We start from the raw sequence: 20,088 nt of genomic DNA, 5'->3' as shown, positions 1-20,088 counted from the left end.
ATTACTTTCCTAATTAAGAAAAGACCTGTCAAAGGCTATTGATTCCCTACAGAAAAATATTCCCAATTCCTCAAATTGTCATGGAAAAATCTACTTCAACTCCTGCCCTCATATCACCTCTAATCACCAATTAGCTTAACTTCTTTGCAAGATTTAGATGAAATTATCAGCAAAGGTACAGGAGGAAACCTTGGAAAAGGGTGGGGATAAAGAACACCTCTCCTTTGGAAACAACACAGAAGAAAAAGAGAATACAGTGACTTTTGAGCAAATGAATGCAATAACAGCTATTAAGTGGATGACAGCAGATGAATGGAAATGTAGACTAGATAGATCATAGGTCTTGTGAAATGTTAACATGATTTATCTGTTCACCTCTATTTTCTTAACCAGTCTGTAAGATCTTAAAGACAGGAACCATACCTATCAGTGTCTGATAGATATTAAGTATTTGATAAACATTTGTTGAATGAATAAAATAAGTTACATAATTTCAGTAGAAGACTGCATGGCACATTTTATAAAAACCAAAGAGAGTTATCAACATCTAGCATTATATATAAAACATCCTTCCCCTCAAAAAAATAAATTCAAACATAGTCCTTATAGATAGCAATTAGGAATCATGAGTCTTCTGTTTTTTAAACAAAAGTTAGAAATGCCAAATTAAAAATTTTATGATTCATCCCCAAACAAAAGTAAATTACCTATTTGGCCAGCAATGACAGGAGGTCTAACAACTAAGAGTATCAGTTTATCAAGCAGAAGGTGAAGAAATCGGACCACTGGTTCCAACTGAGATGAATTCAATGCTGAAATACTGCTCTTCAATTCATTTTCTAAGTTATTTTCCATGATTCTCATGTCCCCAATTCGGACTGGGAACATGTGTTCATCCAGAGCATTGACCAGGGCAAAAAACTTGTCAAGATAAGGATCCTAAAACAAAAAATGAACCAAAAGCACTAAACAATTAAAACTCTGTAAATTCCCCTATTTTTAAGGACTAGGGACCACTAATACCTCATATTAACTGATAATATAAAAAGCACATATAAGTATATAAAAACATTATTTCCAGTTAAACACATCTACTCTCATTTATTATTGTAAAATAGCCACTTCAAATATTACTGGTTACTCAAAAACTACTGATATTAATTAAGGTTTTTCTCTCTATTTTTAAAGTTTGAGTTTGCCTTCTTAGTTTGGAGATCAATTATTACGGCAAATACATTAGCAACCTACCTGTGTCCATTATCAATTTATTGCCTCTGAGCTTCAAACCTATCACCTTTGCTGTGCTTTGGTAATACTAGAGTTATACTCTTCAAGCTGAATTCTTCTTGGTCAGCTGACTTGTGGTTAGACTTGGACAGACAGTAGGAAGTTAAAAGAGTCTTTTCTTCTAGCCTTTGGGTTTCCCTGGTGGTGGCAAGCAGATGTGAATGGTGCGGGTCTGTGGTGAGGACTGAGCAGCAGCACTCACTACAGCGGTGGTGGTTCTCTTCCACAGCAAGTGCTCTCCACCCGGCCCCTTCCACACAGCGGCATGGCAGGCAATGCAATCCTACAGCAGCAACAACATGCCCTCCCCAGGGGTCTGATGGTCAGCCTATAGTATCCTCCTCCAGGTTTTTACGTTCCTTCTCTGACACTTTCTGTAATTGCTATCTCTGTGACAATCACATAATTTTCTTATACCACCATTTATAAGTGGTATAAGATATACATTCTTTTAATATATATTTATAAAACATATAATTTTAATTTAGTTGACAATTTTTTTTTACAAAAAGAGATTTATTTATTTGAGGCAGAGTTACAGACAGAGAGGGAGAGTCAGAGAGAGAGGTCTTCCATTCACTGGTTCACTTCCCCAAATGCCTTCAATGGCAGGAGCTGAGCCAATCCAACGCCAGGAGCCAGGATCTGCTTCTGGGTCCCCCACGTGGGCGCAGGGGCCCGGGCATTTGGGTCATCTTCCACTCCTGCCCAGACCATTCATAGGGAGCTGGATTGGAAGTGGAGCAGCAAGAACTCAAACTGGGATGACAGTGCCACAGAGAAGGCTTAACTTACTACATCACAGCGTTGGCCCCAAGATAACAATTTTTTATGTTAAACTGTCTCCATACATGGGCAGGCACAGTGGGTTAAGCCACCATTGGAGATGCCCACATCTCATACCAGATATGCTTTTGATCCAGCTCCCTGCTGATGTGCCTGGGAAGCAGCAAATGATGGCCCAAGTACTTAAGTCCCTGCTACCCACGAGCGATTCAGATGGAGTTCCTGGTTTCCCCCAGGCTGTTGCAGCCATTTGGGAAATAAACCAACAGATGAAAATCTCTTTCTCTTTGCCTTTCAAATAAATAAATACTTAAAAAATGTTTTTAAAGTTTGAATTACTGGGGTTGGTGCTGTGGTGTAGCGGGTAAAGCCACTGCCTGCAGTGCCAGCATCCCATATGGACACCAGTTTCAAGACCTGGCTGCTCCACATTCAATCCAGCTCTCTGCCATGGCCTGGGAAAGCAGTAGAAGATGGCCCAAGTGCTTGGACCCTTTGTACCCGTGTGGGAGACCTAGAGGAAGCTCCTGGCTCCTGGCTCTGGATCACACAGCTCTGGATGCTTGTGGCCATTTGCGGAGTGAACCAGCAGATGGAAGACTTCTCTCTCTGCCTTTGCCTCTGCCTCTCTGTAACTCTTTGTTTCAAATAAATAAATAAGTAAATAAATAAATCTTTAAAAAGATTTTTTTTAACTACTGGCAGTTTTGTCTCCTGACTTCAGTCCTGACTACTGTCACTTAATCTCCTTCTACACTGTTAATGGAACCAGTGTTACGTATAGCAGTAATGTGCCAGGTCCAAGGGCAGATGCTTATTCTCCAAGATGCTCCTTTATACCTAAAGACCAATGAGATGTGAGCAGAAGTCTGTTGCAACTATGGGAAGACTTTTACTTAGCAATAAAAATAAAGTTTAAGAGAAGACAGTAATGCCATATAGCTTCACATTTATAATTCTAATATTGTTCTAATTTGATATATATTTAAATGAGCAAAGGAACTCATTACTGAAATCCAGTACATGAGACAGTTATAAGAAAAGTATAAAACATTATATAGGATTTTTTTTCAATTGATCTTTTAAAAAGGTTAGAATACATGGTCAATTTGTTTTACATAGTGGCAATACATTCAGTATACTTCAAAAAGTTAAAAGAATAAAACATCTTAAGAAATATTTGCTGTCTTCAACAGATCCTTTAAAAGAAGGTATAATATATGACTGACTTGTTTTACACAGTTGTAAAATTTATAAACTTTTGACTATTAATCATCAAGGCCAGTAATAAGCACCAGGATGCTACACAATAGATGCATGCACATAATTCTTTCTCCAGATTACATATATTCGAAATCATCTATATAATAACACATTGGGTCCAAAATCCTTTCTTGTCACATCAAAACAACACACATATCTGCCACCATAAAAATAAAGTTGGAAGTATATAAATGCATTGACAAGTCTAAAAAGAGAAAACTCACAATGATTATAAGAAATGGATAAGAAGTATGAAAAACAAAGTATTCATATATTTTACATAATTTAATATAACATTAAGAATTCTTCTATTAAGGGAAAGAACATATTAACAGTATATCTTCTCATCAACAGAGGGGAAAGAAAATAGGAAGCTTAGGACACATCTAATAACATCATAAAAGGAAAATCTCCATTGGTGTCATCCTTTTACTGGGGTCCACTTCTGTATTATTATATAAATCCTAACTACTACCAAAGCATCTTTCTTTTGAAGATTTAGTTACTTGAAACAGAGTTATGAGGGCTGGGAGGGGGGAAGAGGCAGAGAGAGAGAGAAGGGGAGAGAGTGAAGGAGGGAAGGAGATGGAGGGAGGTGGGGAGAGAGAGGGAGGGAGACACCGAGGGAGGGAGGGAGGTCTTCATCCACTGGATCTTGGAGGTTTGTGCCATGTTTCCTTGAGACTCTACCCCCTCACATTTTCCTTTCACTGATTCTGCTTCCCAACCTTTCACTAAAACAAGCCATAACTGTGTGGTGTTGTGGCGCAGTGGGTTAAGCCTTCATCTGCAGCGCCAGAATCCTGTATGGGCACTGGTTTGTATCCCAGCTGCTCCATTTCAATCCAGCTCCCTGTTAATGCACCTGGGAAAGCAGCAGAGGATGGCTCAAGCGCTTGGGCTCCTGTACCCATGTGGGAGACCCGGAGGAAGCTCCTGGCTCCTGGCTTCGGTCTGGCCCAGCCCTGGCCTTTGTGACCATTTGCAGAGTGGGACAGCAGATGGAGGAGATCTCTCTCTCTCTGTTACTCTGCCTTTCAAACAAATTTTAAAAAAAGTTTGAACTGAAGTGGCACTGGGAAGCCTTCCATACCAGTTCTTCTCTTAACATTTTGGTGAATCCCTAATTTTCATTTTAAACACTTAACCTCTTCTCACTCTACATATTCTCCCCAGAAAAATCACATCTACCAATTTAATTTCAGCTATCAGATTTATTGTTACCTTCATCCCCAAACTCTAAACTGACTACAACTTGCCTGTAGGACATCTCCATCTGAAGTGCACAGGCACTTCAACTTCAACAGGTTCGAAAATAACGTCAGATAGTTCCACAACTGCTTTCCGTCAGCATGCTCCCAAGTTTAGTTCTTTATTTAGGTTAGAAATTTCCATCTACCTAGACCAACCTCTATGGCATTCAAGGTCCTTCATAATCTATTACCAGTCTATTATCTGTCCTTATTTATCATGATTTCCTAGGCACTTTAAATTACGTTCACACCAGATAACTTGCCAGCCTTTTTTTTTTTTTTTTAACAATCTTATTTATTTATTTGAAAGGGAGAGAAAGAGAGAGAGAGAGAGAGAGAAGAGAGAGAGAGAGAGGGAGGGAGGGAGGGAGGGAGGGAGGGAGGGAGGAGAGGGAGGGGAGAGAGAGAATGCACCAGGAACTCCATCCGAGTCTTCTACATGGATGGCAGGAACTCAAGTCCTTGTCTCATCATCATCTGCTGCCTCCCAGGCACATTAGCAGGAACATGGGACTTGAACCAGGTACTCTGATTTGGGATGTAGGCATTCAAAGTAGTAGCTTAACCCGCTGCGCCACAACGTCTGCTCCATTTGCCAGTCTTTAAACAGACTACTACTGTCTCTTTGCACTTGCTATGTGATCATCTGAGTTGTTTACTGTTCCTTTCTATGTAGGGTAAATGTTTACTTATCAATGCAACAGCTCTGTCCCCAGTAGAACAGACAAAATCCTCCTCTGTACTTGAAAAGATTTACTTAGTATAGCTAACATAGTACTAATTTTATTTTTGATAATTATTTTTATCCTTTCCCCTATTCGATGTTAGGTCCTTGAAGGGAGGGCTCTTCTCTCTAATGAAGGCTGTCAGGTAGCAACTCTGACTTCACAGAACTTGCAATTTAATGAGTGTGGTAGGGGGTGAGGAATGGAATTCACACACACAGACACAGACACAGAAAACAGAGTGAGACAGAGTAAAAACACAACAGAGAAAATGACACGGAGAGACAGAGTGGAATGTAGACAGTTATGGTCCAGGATAAAATGACTCAGAAGGATGGGGTTGCTATGTTCAAGAGTCACCAAAGCAGGCCTCGCCAAGGTGAAGAGAAACGTTTTGAAAAGAAGGCATCTGAATATCAGGAAGAATGGCTTTGAGGAGAACTGGGCATGTTTCAGAAGCAGAGTGAAGAATTTAGGGAAATGGCCCCTAAATTGCTTCCTACTTAAAATACTTGAGTTTATGAGAAATAAAATAATTTCTACCATGTACCAGAAGCTTAGAAAAATGTCATGTAATTGTCCAAAATGAAGTTAATAACAGTTCGAAAACAAAATGTCTGCTAATGTCGACATTGAATGATAATTTGTTGATTCCTTTAAAAAAAGTCCAAATCTATGTTTTTAATTAACATATATTCCCATAAGTCTGATAGCAGATAACAAAACTGATATAAGTACTAGATAATATGTTCAATTTATTCAAGTGAAATTTGATCATAAAAACTACTAAAACTCACTTACTTGTGTATGGATAGATGAAACGGCAACAACTTCAACATTAAAAACACCTTTGTGGTTATCTACCCATTTCATGCCAGGCAGAGGGACCTATAAGATATCAAATATAATGAGCAAGGTGCTTAAGTAGATTATGAATTCTGAAAACAAATTTTAAAGTTAAAATAACTCAAGGGGAAAAATATTATGGAAATATATTTTAATCATTGTAAATAAACTAAATTTTTATTTTGTAAATATTACAAATTCAGTATGTGTTTTCTACAAAAGAATCAAAAAGCTTGAGTAGAAGCAGAAATAATGCCTCAAATTTCTATCTTCCCCAAGACATATCCCCTTATATCATTCTAAGTGTTCTGTACACACATGTACTTTTATATAACCCTTAGCTAATATCAAACATGCTATTTTGAAACCTGCTTTTCACATGTTCCATGTGAAAATAAATTCACATGTACAATGACACTTTAATGGTTTATAATATTCAATTTTTTTATATCTGTACATTTATTTATAAAAGGGGACAGATCTCCTGTGTAGTTTTTTTTTTTTTTTTTTTTGATAGGCAGAGTGGACAATGAGAGAGAGACAGAGAGAAAAGTCTTCCGTTGCCGTTGGTTCACCCTCCAATGGCCGCCATGGCCGGCGCACCGCGCTGATCCGATGGCAGGAGCCAGGTGCTTATCCTGGTCTCCCATGGGGTGCAGGGCCCAAGCACTTGGGCCATCCTCCACTGCATTCCCGGGCCACAGCAGAGAGCTGGCCTGGAAGAGAGGCAACCGGGACAGAATCCGGCACCCCGACCGGGACTAGAACACGGTGTGCCGGCATCGCAAGGCGGAGGATTAGCCTAGTGAGCCGCAGCACCGGCCTCCTATGTAGTTTTAAGAACACAATTATAATTTCTACCCTCCCTCCCTCCTCCATTTCTATTATTTCAAATATGCCTATGTGTTTTAATTGGGTTTTTAAATATTCATAAGCAAAGGAAGCCTGTTGTTTTAAGGATTAGAAAATATTTTAATGTAAGTTATTGACAATATAAATTATTTCATTAAAAATTTTTAAAAGACAAGTACACAAATTCTATTCCTTCTGCTAAGTGTGGTTAAAAATGTTGAATACAATATATAAAGCAGGCAAAGATTGCGAAAGGTAAAAAGAAGAATGAAGATGAGCTAGCGACCTCAGGATGAAGGGAGGTACACAGTAGTATTTTCTGAGGTTTATTTTTGCCTCTTGTATCCTTGACTGGGTGCTAGAGAGGCTGAAAACACAGAGAAACCAAAAGAAGCAAAACAAACAAACAAACAAAAAACCTTTGGAAAAGTCTGCTCTCAAAAAAACAAAACAAACAAAAAACAAAACACTCTAGCTCAACACAAAGAAACCAATCTTGGTCCTACTCACGCCTCTACAGGCTGAGTGTGGAGCCTATGTTGCCACCCACAGCTGAATGGAATGTAGTAAGGTGCCCCTCTCCCCAGCTTAACCCCCATAAACTAGGGTGACACCAGAGAGGGCAAAGTTTTGAGCCTTTCACTGCCTGGAGATAATAAGTCCCCAACAAGCTGTGGTATCAGTGAGCCATAAACCAGGTGTCCCCTCCTGCTCACAGGCAGAGAGGTGTCAGCAAGGGGCCTAGTGGGAGGCTGAAACCCCACTTCCCTTCAAGTAATGAGCAGCATCTACCCAATTCACAGCAAGGAGCGTTCAAAAAAAAAGGCAGAGTGGGAAATGTGGACTTTTACCTCTGACTAACAGTAGCACCTCCCTCCCTCACTGCTAAAACAGAGTATTTATATAAGATCCAGAATATTATAACAGAACATACCAAAAAGCCAGGATATAACTGAAAATCATGAATCATACCAAGACCAGGACAACCTCCACTTAAATGAGAAAAGACAATTAGACAACAGCACTAAAATGACATATACAATGGACAGATTTAGACAAGGATTTTACAGCACCCACCATAGAAAACACTTCGAGGAGAATTGGGCAAATAAAAAAGACTCAGTAAAACAAACTAAATACAAAATACAAGGGGTGCCTGTTTATCATGTGTAGAAAAGAAAACATTTTTTTAAAAATTTGATGGAGTAACTTGAAATCTATCAAAGTAAGAAACAGTATTTACCTTTTTCAAGCTAAAACACTTGTTTTCAGTTTTAGAAATAATAGAAAGATAGACAATACATGTTCACGTATTTCTTAGAAAATAACAGTTATCAAAGTGTGGTCTAAGAGTCAGCAAAATAAAAATCATCTGGGCACAGTTAGAAACAAAACCCAACCTAGACCTACTACATCAGAAGCTCTGTGAATAAGGTTAAACAACTGGGTTGATACAAATCCTTTAGTTAGTTCTGATGCATGTCAAAGTAAGAATTGCTATCTCAAATACATGTAACAGGCAGTGGCAACAGCTCTTTTCTTGTGTCTGGTGCCATTCTAAATGTTGTTCATATTGCTATATCATTCATATTGGCACACTGGTCACCAAGGTTTCTCCCTCACTGTTAAGATTCCAATATTATTCAACAAGCATGAGTCCAATTCTGGACATTTTATGTTTGAAATATCCATGTAACATACTGATAAAGATCTCAGTAGGCATTTTAATTTACCAGGCAAATAATTTAAAAAAAAATGGATGAGCAGAAATGAGGATCTGGGATTCAACTCACAAGAGGAGTCAAAGAGCATCTTGACTACTGCGCAAGTTGTGGACCTCACCACTTTGGTAGTGCCATTCACAGGAACCACAGGCAGTGGTCTACCCTGGGAGTGGTACTTACACCCTCAGAGCAGGAGAAACACAAATACTGAGTGGGAAAACATGCTGAAAACCACAATGATGAAGTGTACAAAACCACATAAAAAAGTTATTTTTTACCCAGTTAAGAAGAAAATGACTGAGTCAAATCACTAAGAAACAGTGCACTGGTTTTAGAAATTAGTTTACCAGTACCTAAGCATGCTTACATGTCAAGCCTCACATTCTAATGCCCAAAGAACTAAAGTTAGAATATGTCAAAAGTATGGACCAATATATACAAAATTGCAATACGCAATATCCTATAAAAGTTTAAAATTTAAATAATTATTTCACTTCTTTTAAATTAAGCAATGAAACTTAGAACATATATTATTCTTTAAGTATAGTAATAAAACTGGCTCTTAATTAGGTGGTTTATCTCACATATCATTTGGCCACACTTTGTCTACATCACTTAGTCAAGTTCAAATGATCTCCATATTCTTACTATATTGGCATACGCAGGCTGCATTTCTCCTGTCAAAAACACTTGGAATCAGAAGTGTTTCAGATTTCAGAAATTCTTAAATTTTGGAATATTTTCATAGACTTTATCAGTTGAGCATCTGTAATCAAAAAACCCAAAATCCAAATTTTAGCTTATGGGCCTAAAATGCTTTTTTCGGACATTTAAGATGTCAGACTTTTAGATTAGGGATGCTCAGTCCATGTAGCACAGTAGCCAGAAGAAAACCAGCTGCATCTCTTTAGAACGTTCACCTTGAATTTGCAGATCAGTTAAGTAAAAATAGATAACTTTCACAAAAACTTATTTAAAAAATTTCCTTTGAAATATAATGCTAAGCCTGACAAAAGGCCACCATTTTGACTAACAAAAACACATGAAAAAGACATGAATGAAAGATTAGGGGTGGGGGTTCTGTATTTCTTTTTTACTATCTTATTTATTTAATAAACATTTGTTGACAAGCCAGTGCCGCGGCTCACTAGGCTAATCCTCCGCCTTGCGGCACCGGTACACCGGGTTCTAGTCCCGGTTGGGGCGCCGGATTCTGTCCTGGTTGCCCCTCTTCCAGGCCAGCTCTCTGCTGTGGCCCGGGAGTGCAGTGGAGGATGGCCCAAGTGCTTGGGCCCTGCACCCCATGGGAGACCAGGATAAGCACCTGGCTCCTGCCATCGGATCAGCGCAGTGCGCCGGCCGCGGCGGCCATTGGAGGGTGAACTAACGGCAAAGGAAGACCTTTCTCTCTGTCTCTCTCTCACTGTCCACTCTGCCTGTCAAAATAAATAAATAAATAAATAAAATAAAAAAAAATAAAAAAATTTAAAAAAAAATAAACATTTGTTGACTACCTACAATGTAGCAAGCACTGTTCTAAATATGATGCACCAATAAAGACAGGCAAAGAAAGAAATATTAAATACAAAATCAGTGAAACTTGGTATGAAGAGAAATAAAACAAAGTAAAGAGATAAAGCTGTGGAGGCTGTTCCTTAAGACAGAATAATCACAGATGACTTTCTTGGAGACGCAGATGTCTGAATGAAATGAAGAAGCAGGCCTTGTCATATAGCACTACCGGCAAGGGAAAAGCAAAGGGCCTGCAACAAGAAAGGATTTCTCGCATTTGCTAAACAGCAAACACTGCACTATTAGGAAGCGGCTCAGTGAGTGACACAGAATGGTGAGAAACGAGGTCAGAGCATAGTCTTGTATTGCTTTATTTTTTAAAAAATAAGAATATAAGTTTATTTGTGAACACTTTTTAAAATTATATTCTGACAACAAATGCCACCACATTATTCACCAGATACATTTCAGATTAATGTTTATCAGCAGTACAGTCAAAATCATTGAGACAGTGGAAATAGACAGGCCACCTGCTGTTTCACTCCTCAAATGCCCACAACAGCCAAGGCTGGGATAGGCCAAAGCCAGAAGCCTGGAACTCCATCCATGTTGGGTTGGGACCCAAGTACTTGGGCTATCATGTGCTCCCTCCCAGGATGCACACTGGCAGGAGGGCTGGATCAGAAGTGAAGAAGCTAGGATTCGAACTAAATATTCTGATGTGGCATGCATGTCTAACAAGCAGTGACTTCAGCACTGTGCTAAATGCCTGATCTTTCCTCTAGTTTCTTGGAGATACCTTCTTTTCTACTAAAAGGAAATATTCATTTACTTAAAGAAGTTTCTTGTGAGACAAAAATGCAATTTTTCTTATTTTTTGTAATTTACAATGCATGTACTATTCGGATTCTCCACATAATTTTTTTTTTTTTTTTTTTTTTTCAAGACAAAAGCTTCTAGAGTCTGGGATTATGGCATCCCAATCAGAGTCCCTGGGTTCAAGTCCCAGGTCCACTTCCAATCCAGCTTCCAGAGACTGTACATCCTGGGAATAGAGAAGATAAGATGATGGCTCGAGTACTTGGTTCACTGTTACCCACATGGAAGACCTGAATAGAGTTCTGGGCTCCTGGCTTCAGCCTGGTTCAGCTCCAGCTGTGGGCATTTCGAGAGTGAACCATAGGATTGAAGATCTCTCTCTGGTTTTCTGACTTTCAAAAAAATAAATAAAACGTAAAAAGAAAAGCTTCTTAGTTTTATATGGAGGAATTTTAACCATGGGGGGGGGAATAATATTACTTCATGATCTACATACTTAGAGGAAATGACAAGGTTTTGTTAAGTAAAATCAACTTTACAATAAAAATCCCTTTTCATTCAATCTGGAGAATTTCCACATGAGAGACACTGACCTCAGGAGACAGTACTGAGTAAGCCTGCGGTGGTTTTTCCAGTGAGACCGGGAGACAAAACTGGCCAGTCTTCAATCGTCCATTCTGAAGCATTGGTATCCACTTTAAAATGAAAATGAAATAATTTTAATTTAAATATGTGACAAAAATAATTATTTGGAAAGTTTTAAAGTTGGCACAAAGGTCTAATTTGTCTCATATAATCAAACATTAAAGCATTGAAATATAGGAGAAGTGTCTTCAAAAAGTTCATGGAAAATGCCTATTAGGAAAACACTATGCATTGATTTCAAAATTTTTTGCAACAAAGTAAACTTATCTATTAAATCCATTTTCCCATACCAATTTTGAAATAATAGTAGGTGTTCTTATTCCTTGAAAGAGAAACTTCTCTAATTAAACTTTAGGAAGCAGGACCCCAAAACAACATTATTACTAACCATGAAATACTTAAATGTAAAAACTGGTCTTGATTATCTAAGGGAAAGTTGGTTCAAGAAAAAGGCCACAAAGCACATCAATTCTAAAACTGAGATAATAGTTTCAATGTAAATAGTGAAAGATATGATTAGATATGAACACTGAAAACAAAACTAAAAAGCAGAAACACAATTTTTTTTCTTACAGTTAGCAAAATTAGTATTACAAACTGCAATTTAAAAAAATGATTCAGGGGCTGGCATTGTAGCACAGCAGGTTAAATCACTGCCTGCAACAGTGGCATCCAATATGGCCACTGGATCATGTCTCAGCAGCTCCACTTCTGATCCAGCTCCCTGTTAATGTGCCTGGTAAAGCAGTAGCACGTGGGGGACCAAACAAGAGTTCCTGGCTCCTGGCTTTGGCCATTAGGGAGTAAACCAATAGCAGATCTCTCTCTCCCCCCATCTCTCTGTAACTCTGCCTTTCAAATAAATAAGTAAATCTTTTAAAAAAGTAATGAATCAAATCGTGCTTTTTCTCTTTTGGTAGAAGCACAACACTTCTGACAAAATTGTGTGAAAGCATATTATGTCTTTCATCTTAGGTACACTTTGAGAATAAAAACATAATACTGCTTGAAAACATTCAAGGATTTTAATTTTTTTCTAAAAATATTTTTTATTCATTTAATTCAAATAATTTTCTTCTTAAATATTTATACTATACTATTCATTAAACACACAATAATCAAGATCATCACCTAAGTATTTATATATGTCAACTAATCAGGTTAGGTAATTACATTAAAGTACCTTTTCTTGTTATGATGACTCTTCCTAACCACTGCAACTTTATAACTGTGGGGAATCAGACAGGTAATATTCAAGTAGGGAAAAACATCAATTATACTGTAGTAAAATTATTTTTAAGGCCAAAGAGCCCAAGGGGGTGGGCATTTGGCCTAGATGTTAAGATGTTGCTTGGAATGTCCACATGCCATATTGGAATACCTGGGTTTGGGTCCTGATTCTGCTCTGGATTCTGGCTTCCCAATAACGTGTACTCTGTGAAGCAGCAGGTAATGTCTCCAGTACTTGGGCCTGCCACCCATGCAAGAGGCACAGATTGAGTTCCTACGCTTCCAGCTTCACTCTGGCCCAGGCTAGATCTCTGAGATATTAAGGGAGTGAACCGATGGATGGGAAATATTTCTGTCTCTCTGATTCTCAAGTAAATAAATAAAACAGTTTTAAAGAGGGCTAAATATGTTACCAAAAGGACTTACTGTGTATCCAACTGGGGTTTCAAGAGGAGTATTCTGTTTTTGTTGACAACTAACATGATAAAAAGTAAAAAGCAAGTGATGATGGTCAGTTAAAGTAGCAGGGAGTTTAACTTTGATTTCTTCATGAAAATCGGGAGACCTTCATACAAAAAGAAATCAAGAGTTAGTAATTTGTTCAAATAAATAATTACTGCATTTGTATATCTGAATAGTTTTAAAATTAATTTTAGAATTTATGCTTGATTTTTCTTGTAGTCCAAAATATTTTTCTTTTTTGCCAATTTCCAAATAACTAAATCCTAATTCTCTACAAAGGAGCTGTCACTGTTTCTGAAATTTCTCATCTCATTTTATTAGTGGACTATACCATTTGAAAATCAATCAAAAATTACCAACTAGGTACTGAAATCATCAATTTAGTAACTGTATGCAAGAGGCTAGGATAGCACTTTTATAATAATCAGCCAATTATGACAAATATTATATGGGAAAATAAGTTTTATAAGTGTATATTTTAAAACCATATCACAGAAAAATATTTTTCTACTACAGGACTAGTACTTCATGTTAAGACTAAAGTATATCACATTTTTGAAAAAATAAGAAAAAGATATCCATAAAGACATTTTAACATAAAGTTAAGCTCTCTATGGAATGTCTTCTATCAATTAGTCAATTGTTAAAGAAGTAAAAAATGTTATCAAAAGATAAACTAGTGCTGACTGCTCAAAAAAAAAAAAAAACCCAAAAAACAGTAAATCAGGGAATGACCACAAATTGCATTTGTACCACAATTTGAAGGAATTCCCAAACACTGTCAGAATACAACAAATGTCACTTTTAATCAGATATGATCTCTCATCTTAGTATTTTCATCTCAATATTCATGGATTCAAATGTCTCAATGTCTCAAGGGACATTTTTACAGGAAAGCATGACTTATTTAAGATTGAGACTTTAAAAAGATTGAATTTTAGCATTTTAACTTTCCATATTTAATTGCTCTCTCTGAGTTATATTTAATAAAAATGCAAGCAAACCATGTTTCTCCAAAAATCTTCAAATTGAAGGCTGTTCTACCAATTAAGCTTTTTCTTAGTTACTAACATGCCAAACATCCTAAACTCTCAAATAAGGCTCAATAACAGTAACAGGTATAGATTTATTACAGAAATATTAAGTGGAACTAGGTTTTTAATAATTCTAAAAAGAAAGATATCTAATGCTAGCCAACTGAGACTTTGGTGAGGAAAAAAGATGCTACTGCTGCATCTTATTCTTGACCTCTGCAACTATCGATGAATTATGAGAATGCTGAATTTCCAGCAATGTTAGTACTGTCATTTTAATTCCACTAATCTTGAGAGCAACAAAAATAAAGATCTGGTCACAAACTGAGATACTTCTAAAAATACTACCTTCTTTATCAATATCTTTCCTGGTATTGAGTCCTAAAAATAGCATTATATGAAAGCTTTGTTGGAAATTAAATATCTACAAGAGTTAATCATTCAGCAAGTAGGTCTAGTTGCATATGTTTAGTTACATATTGTTTTACTTTTGTCTTCGTTTTAAAGACAAATATATAAAAAATTACCCTCAAAAAGCGTATACCTTAGTAGGAATATAAATAGGAACACACATATAAATGGCTATGCTGTAAAACAGGAGTTGGCAAACTATGGTCCATGGGTTAAATCCATGGCAGTGCCTGATTTTGCATAGCCTATAAACCAAGAATGGTTTTTATATTCTTTTAATGATTGGGGGAAAAAGTAAAAAAAAATGATATGTGAAAATTTTTTGAGATTCAGATTTCAATGCCCATAAATACTTTTATTGGAACACAGTGATACTCATGATTTTGTAATTTTACTTATTGTCTGTGTTTGCTTTTATACTACCATATTGTAGAGCTGAGTGGTTCCAAGACAGAAAATACAGTCACAGTTCCAAAATATACACTATTTAGTCCTTTATGAAAAATGTTTGCCAATCCCTGGAATACAGCATACAGAGTTAGGCACTTCAAGAACAGGGGTAAACAAATTGCTTCAAGAGTAAGATCTGAGAATTGTCATTTAGGAGGTGACATTAGTTACAGAGCTTAAAGAGTAACTAGGCGTTCAATAAACAGAAGAAATCAGTATTATAATAGAAATAAAAATCCAAGAAAGACCCAGAAACAGGACAGTAAAACATATGTTTGATAATAAGGTAGATAGAAAATCATTAAGACTTAAAAGTTGATTGGATACTAGAGAACGCAATAAGGAAAGCAAAGGTGTATTACATTTTGAGCCAGAGTAACTGGAAAAATGGTGATGTATTAACCAAAATAGAAAGTCAGGTAGAAACCGGGTCAGGAAAAGAATAAAGGATGGATATATGGGGACTGAGAAGGCAGCAGGGCACCAAAATGAGTATGTCCACTATAGGCCCTGAAAACACATTTCTATCTTCCTGAGGGAAGATTATTGTGGAAAACAGCTGGAAACAATTCACATAAACATTAGAGTAGCAGCGATTTTTTTGACTGTAATTGAGAGATACATACAAGGTTATTTAGGAAGAGAACACATAGAGGAAAGTGGGTTAAGGGCAAAGCTGCAATGTTCTGTATGAAATGCCTATACTTAAAAGAAAAAAAAAAAACTACTACAGAAAAAAAAAAAAGAATTTTCAAAAAAGTAGAAGGAAACCAAGATAGCTTCATTAAAAAAAAGCTAAGAAAGACGGTTTTAAGGGGTTGGGAGGTGGGTGGGAAAGTCAAAGAAAAATATATACTATTCCATAGCACTTAGAAAAGATTTTTTCACTTTTTTTTTTGTTTTGTTTTAAGCATGGGAAATAGAACTTTTTTGAGAGAGAGAGAGATGGATCCAACAAAACATGAAATTGATTATGCAAGAAAAGGCATAAATGATTGACCCACATTCTGGAACAGGCTGGATAGGACTGTTTGAAAGCAGAGGTGACAAGGTTCACATTGAGCAAAGGGTAGGGGATTAGTAACTTGGAAACAGAAGAAAAGGCAGGTCAGTATGGAAATAATTTAAGGTGAAGAGTAGAGCAGTTGATGGATCTCAAGCTGGATGGTCTTAACTAAGTTAATAAAACAGGAATGCTGAGAGTAAAGCAAACAAAAGAAATAGGAGCTAGAGAGTTAGTTTAAAAAACATGACAATAAGATTACAGAATAGAGGGACTAGAGGAGATAAAATAAAGGGAATTACTGTAGGCCCATTATATGATAAAATAATGTAATTCACAATAGCCTTAAATGGTTTAATTTTTGTGTCCAAAAGCATTCAATAAAGCTCCCAAAATAAAACAAAATTTAAGTATTATCCAAAGTTAGCAATTTTCCAAAGGCAGTAAATGGAAAATATCAAAATAAACAAATTAATGGATTTTTAGAGCACCTTGAACTTAACTAATGCATTCAAGCATAGTAAACAGTTTAGTGAAACTCTCAACTGCCAGAGGATACTAGGGAAATAGCAAATGACCAGAAGCCACAATGATAACAACAATAAAATGAAAATGAAAGGATCAGAGAATTTGATAGAGAAAATGTTTTGTGTACAAAGTCTTAATATTTGAGATGTCTGTGGAGAACGGTTGTGCATCTATAGATTGAAAACTGTAACTTGGATGTCAGCCTTGAACTTGGCACATTCAGTGCAGCAAAGCATCTGGTAAACATACTAACGTGGGTACTAACAATGCCATTGAGAAGTGAGTAACTTTGAAAGAAATATTTGAATTCAGTACCTGTTATGATATACTACGGCTGTATAGGCTTCCTTTGAAAATTCTGAACAGCTAGATTTACCAAAGATTACCTGTAACAAATAACAGCATGTTGAAAATTTTTATAATAAATGTTGGATGTTTCATATCTATGTAAGAATTTGTCTAATTTAATAGCTGTTTGAGAAAAAAATGGGCAAAATCAGCCCAATGAAGAACAATGTGCTGACCTTCATTTCAAAGTTCAATTGCTTTAAAAAAGTTCTAGTTTTTCATGATAGACCCACTTGTCATTCAAAATTTCAAAAACTTTCTATAAATTATAGTTACTGGGCAATAAAGCACATTTCTTCCCTTTTTCTCAAAGAGAATAAAGAATTCACTTTTAAACTGGATGTAGAGGCTGGTATTGTGGCGCAGCGGGCAAAGGCACCACCTGCAATGCCCGCATTCCATACAGGCATCTGTTTGAATCCTGCCTTGCTCCACTTCCCATCCAGCTCCTTGCTAATAGCCTGGGAAAGACAGCAGAAGACAGTTCAAGTGTTTAGGACCCTGCTACCCTCATGGGAGACCAGGATAAAACTCCTGGCTCCTGGCTTCAGCCTGGCCTAGCCCTGGCTATGGTGGCCATCTTGAGGGTAAACCAGTAGATGAAAGATCTCTCTCTCTTTCTCCCCCCCTCTCTGTGGCTCTTTCAAACAAATAAATAAATCTATAACAAATAAATTAAAATAAAAAATAAACTGAATGTAGCCTATCATTTATAATTTATATAAGAAATATCCTAGCATGGTGGCTTATTTACTGTACAAATCAGTGGTTTTTCTACTAAAATAGCACATGCATTTTGAAAGTTAAATACAAATTATTTATGATAGAGATAAAAAATTTTATTTTAAGTCAAGCTATGTATCTTTCATGTCTAGTACTCTGAAAACTACTTCACAATGGATGAGGAGCTCCATTTTTACATACATTTAAAAAAAATCCATCATATTAAAAAAAATACTATACAAACTTTGGAGAAAGTGTAAATTTGCGTAACTGATTAGATAAGCGGCTTAATGATGTCAAGGTCATAATTATGATTCCTACGTGAGCCAGAGGTGCAACGTTTTCTAGCCATAGATGAAAAACTCTTAAGTCTGGTTAGCTATCTTTACATATGCATGAATAAGTATGTGGACATGTCAGCATATTTCCATCAACACAACTGGTAAAACATAAAGCTTATTCTTTATATAAAGGGATTAACTGATACCACTTTTAATTAAAAAGGCACAGTAGGCATTTGTGTCTTTTTGTAGTATTTCAAGCAGATCCTTTTATTTTAGGGTTCTGGAAAAGTATAATAATTATAACTCTCCTAGGTAAGTCTATTTTATCAATCTGCTAATACCTTGGCATATTTTTATAAAATGGCCCAGTGCCAGAATTATGAAGGCTATAGCTTTTATCATACCAAAATTATATAATCAAAATATTAAATATTATCTTTGGACTTATTTGAATAGTGCTTATTTTTTAAAAAATTATCAAAACACATTATGTTTATATTTATATACTCTTTAAACCAGTCACTCACATAAACATAAAAGCATATTTTCACACGACTAATAATACATAGGGGAAAGGAATCGTAGTATCTTCTTTGTCCCCTGGAAAGCTATCCTTTTTGTAAATACCTTGTTTGTTTTCAAAATATGGATGTTATAAAGTGTAAATATTTCTCTTTTGACCATTTGACATGTATTTTAAATCATTCCACAACAGCTATATACGAAGCACTGCAGTAAGTCTCACGATACAGATATGAGTAAGACATGGTCCCTGCCCTCAAGGAGCTCACAGTCTAAAGAACAAGATGAAGCAAACACAGAATCATAATGTAATAAAGCCGTAAAAGAAGTGAGAAGATGTTATGGCTGCACCAAAGAGGGAGTGCTCTATCTGCCAGGGTAGGTGGGGTGTAGCTGGGGCTGTATAGAACGGTCATACATATGGCTTATACAGGAAGAATGTGTTAGGCAAACAATAAAAACAGATTATTTTACACATAATACATTTGTTATGTGTTCCAATTCACATAGCAATTCACATATAGGCTAACAAAGCATTTGTTTTCACATTCCAATATCTTTTCATCAAACATGATAGTACATTCATTCCTTCAGCAGAAATAAAGAGCTAGTAAAGAGAATGCAATACTAATACCAAATCTCAAAATAAATTCTACATTTATTCAACAGATGTTCATTCAGCATATACTATATTTAAGTTCTGAAATGGCTGCCACGGGAGAATACAAAGATGAATAATATGTGCTGGTCACTCTTAAGGAGACCCAGCAATGCTGATGAAACCACGTAACAGGGGAAAGAAAAGGATGCTTTCCCTACCAAGTGGAAAATCAGAACAAATTGATTAAAAGACAGATATGGAGGGATAAAAATAAGAATCTGTAACAATGCATCTGCTCTGAATTCCTTTTTTTTTTTTTTTTTTTTTTTTTTTGACAGGCAGAGTGGACAGTGAGAGAGAGAGAGAGAGAAAGGTGTTCCTTTGCCATTGGTTCACCCTCCAATGGCAGCCACGGCCAGCGCACTGCGGCCGGCGCACCGCGCTGATCCGATGGCAGGAGCCAGGTGCTTCTCCTGGTCTCCCATGGGGTGCAGGGCCCAAGCACTTGGGCCATCCTCCACTGCACTCCCTGGCCACAGCAGAGAGCTGGCCTGGAAGAGGGGCAACCGGGACAGAATCCGGCGCCCCGACCGGGACTAGAACCCGGTGTGCCGGCGCCGCAAGGCGGAGGATTAGCCTAGTGAGCCACAGCGCCGGCCTCTGAATTCATTTTCATTCCATTTAGGGTTCTAAGAGGTTGAACATTGTCAGCAATAATGTACTTCTATGTTAATGACTTCACTTCTGTCAAAAATCTTTTGTCATCAAAGGTGGATTTAT

At 36.9% G+C, this 20,088-nt stretch overlaps 1 protein-coding gene across 9 annotated transcripts in view; it reads right to left on the bottom strand.

The window, feature by feature from the left end:
- The window catches only part of DOCK7 (dedicator of cytokinesis 7), a 268,792-nt gene that overhangs the window by 113,805 nt on the left and 134,899 nt on the right, over positions 1-20,088 (bottom strand). For 6 of the 9 annotated variants that reach the window (XR_016210986.1, XM_070078382.2, XM_089300543.1 and 3 more), the window contains exons 16-20: positions 17,146-17,216; positions 13,369-13,507; positions 11,661-11,762; positions 6,116-6,202; positions 708-939 (exon numbers count right to left, since the gene is read on the bottom strand). Coding sequence is in view for 8 of the 9 variants with exons in the window: in XM_070078382.2 (XP_069934483.1) it covers positions 708-939; positions 6,116-6,202; positions 11,661-11,762; positions 13,369-13,507; positions 17,146-17,216 (631 nt within the window). In the remaining variant the exon portion in view is untranslated. The remainder of the gene's footprint in view (positions 1-707; positions 940-6,115; positions 6,203-11,660; positions 11,763-13,368; positions 13,508-17,145; positions 17,217-20,088) is intronic. The other 3 variants (XM_089300548.1, XM_089300546.1, XM_089300547.1) reach the window with 1 other exon arrangement.

Source organism: Oryctolagus cuniculus, chromosome 7 (assembly GCF_051225735.1).
Source record: "Oryctolagus cuniculus isolate XC-2025 breed Fujian yellow rabbit chromosome 7, ASM5122573v1, whole genome shotgun sequence".
In the NCBI taxonomy this organism is placed as follows: Eukaryota; Metazoa; Chordata; class Mammalia; order Lagomorpha; family Leporidae; genus Oryctolagus; species Oryctolagus cuniculus.
Note: the sequence above shows the minus strand (reverse complement) of the source record. Positions and strands in the feature narration are given on the sequence as shown.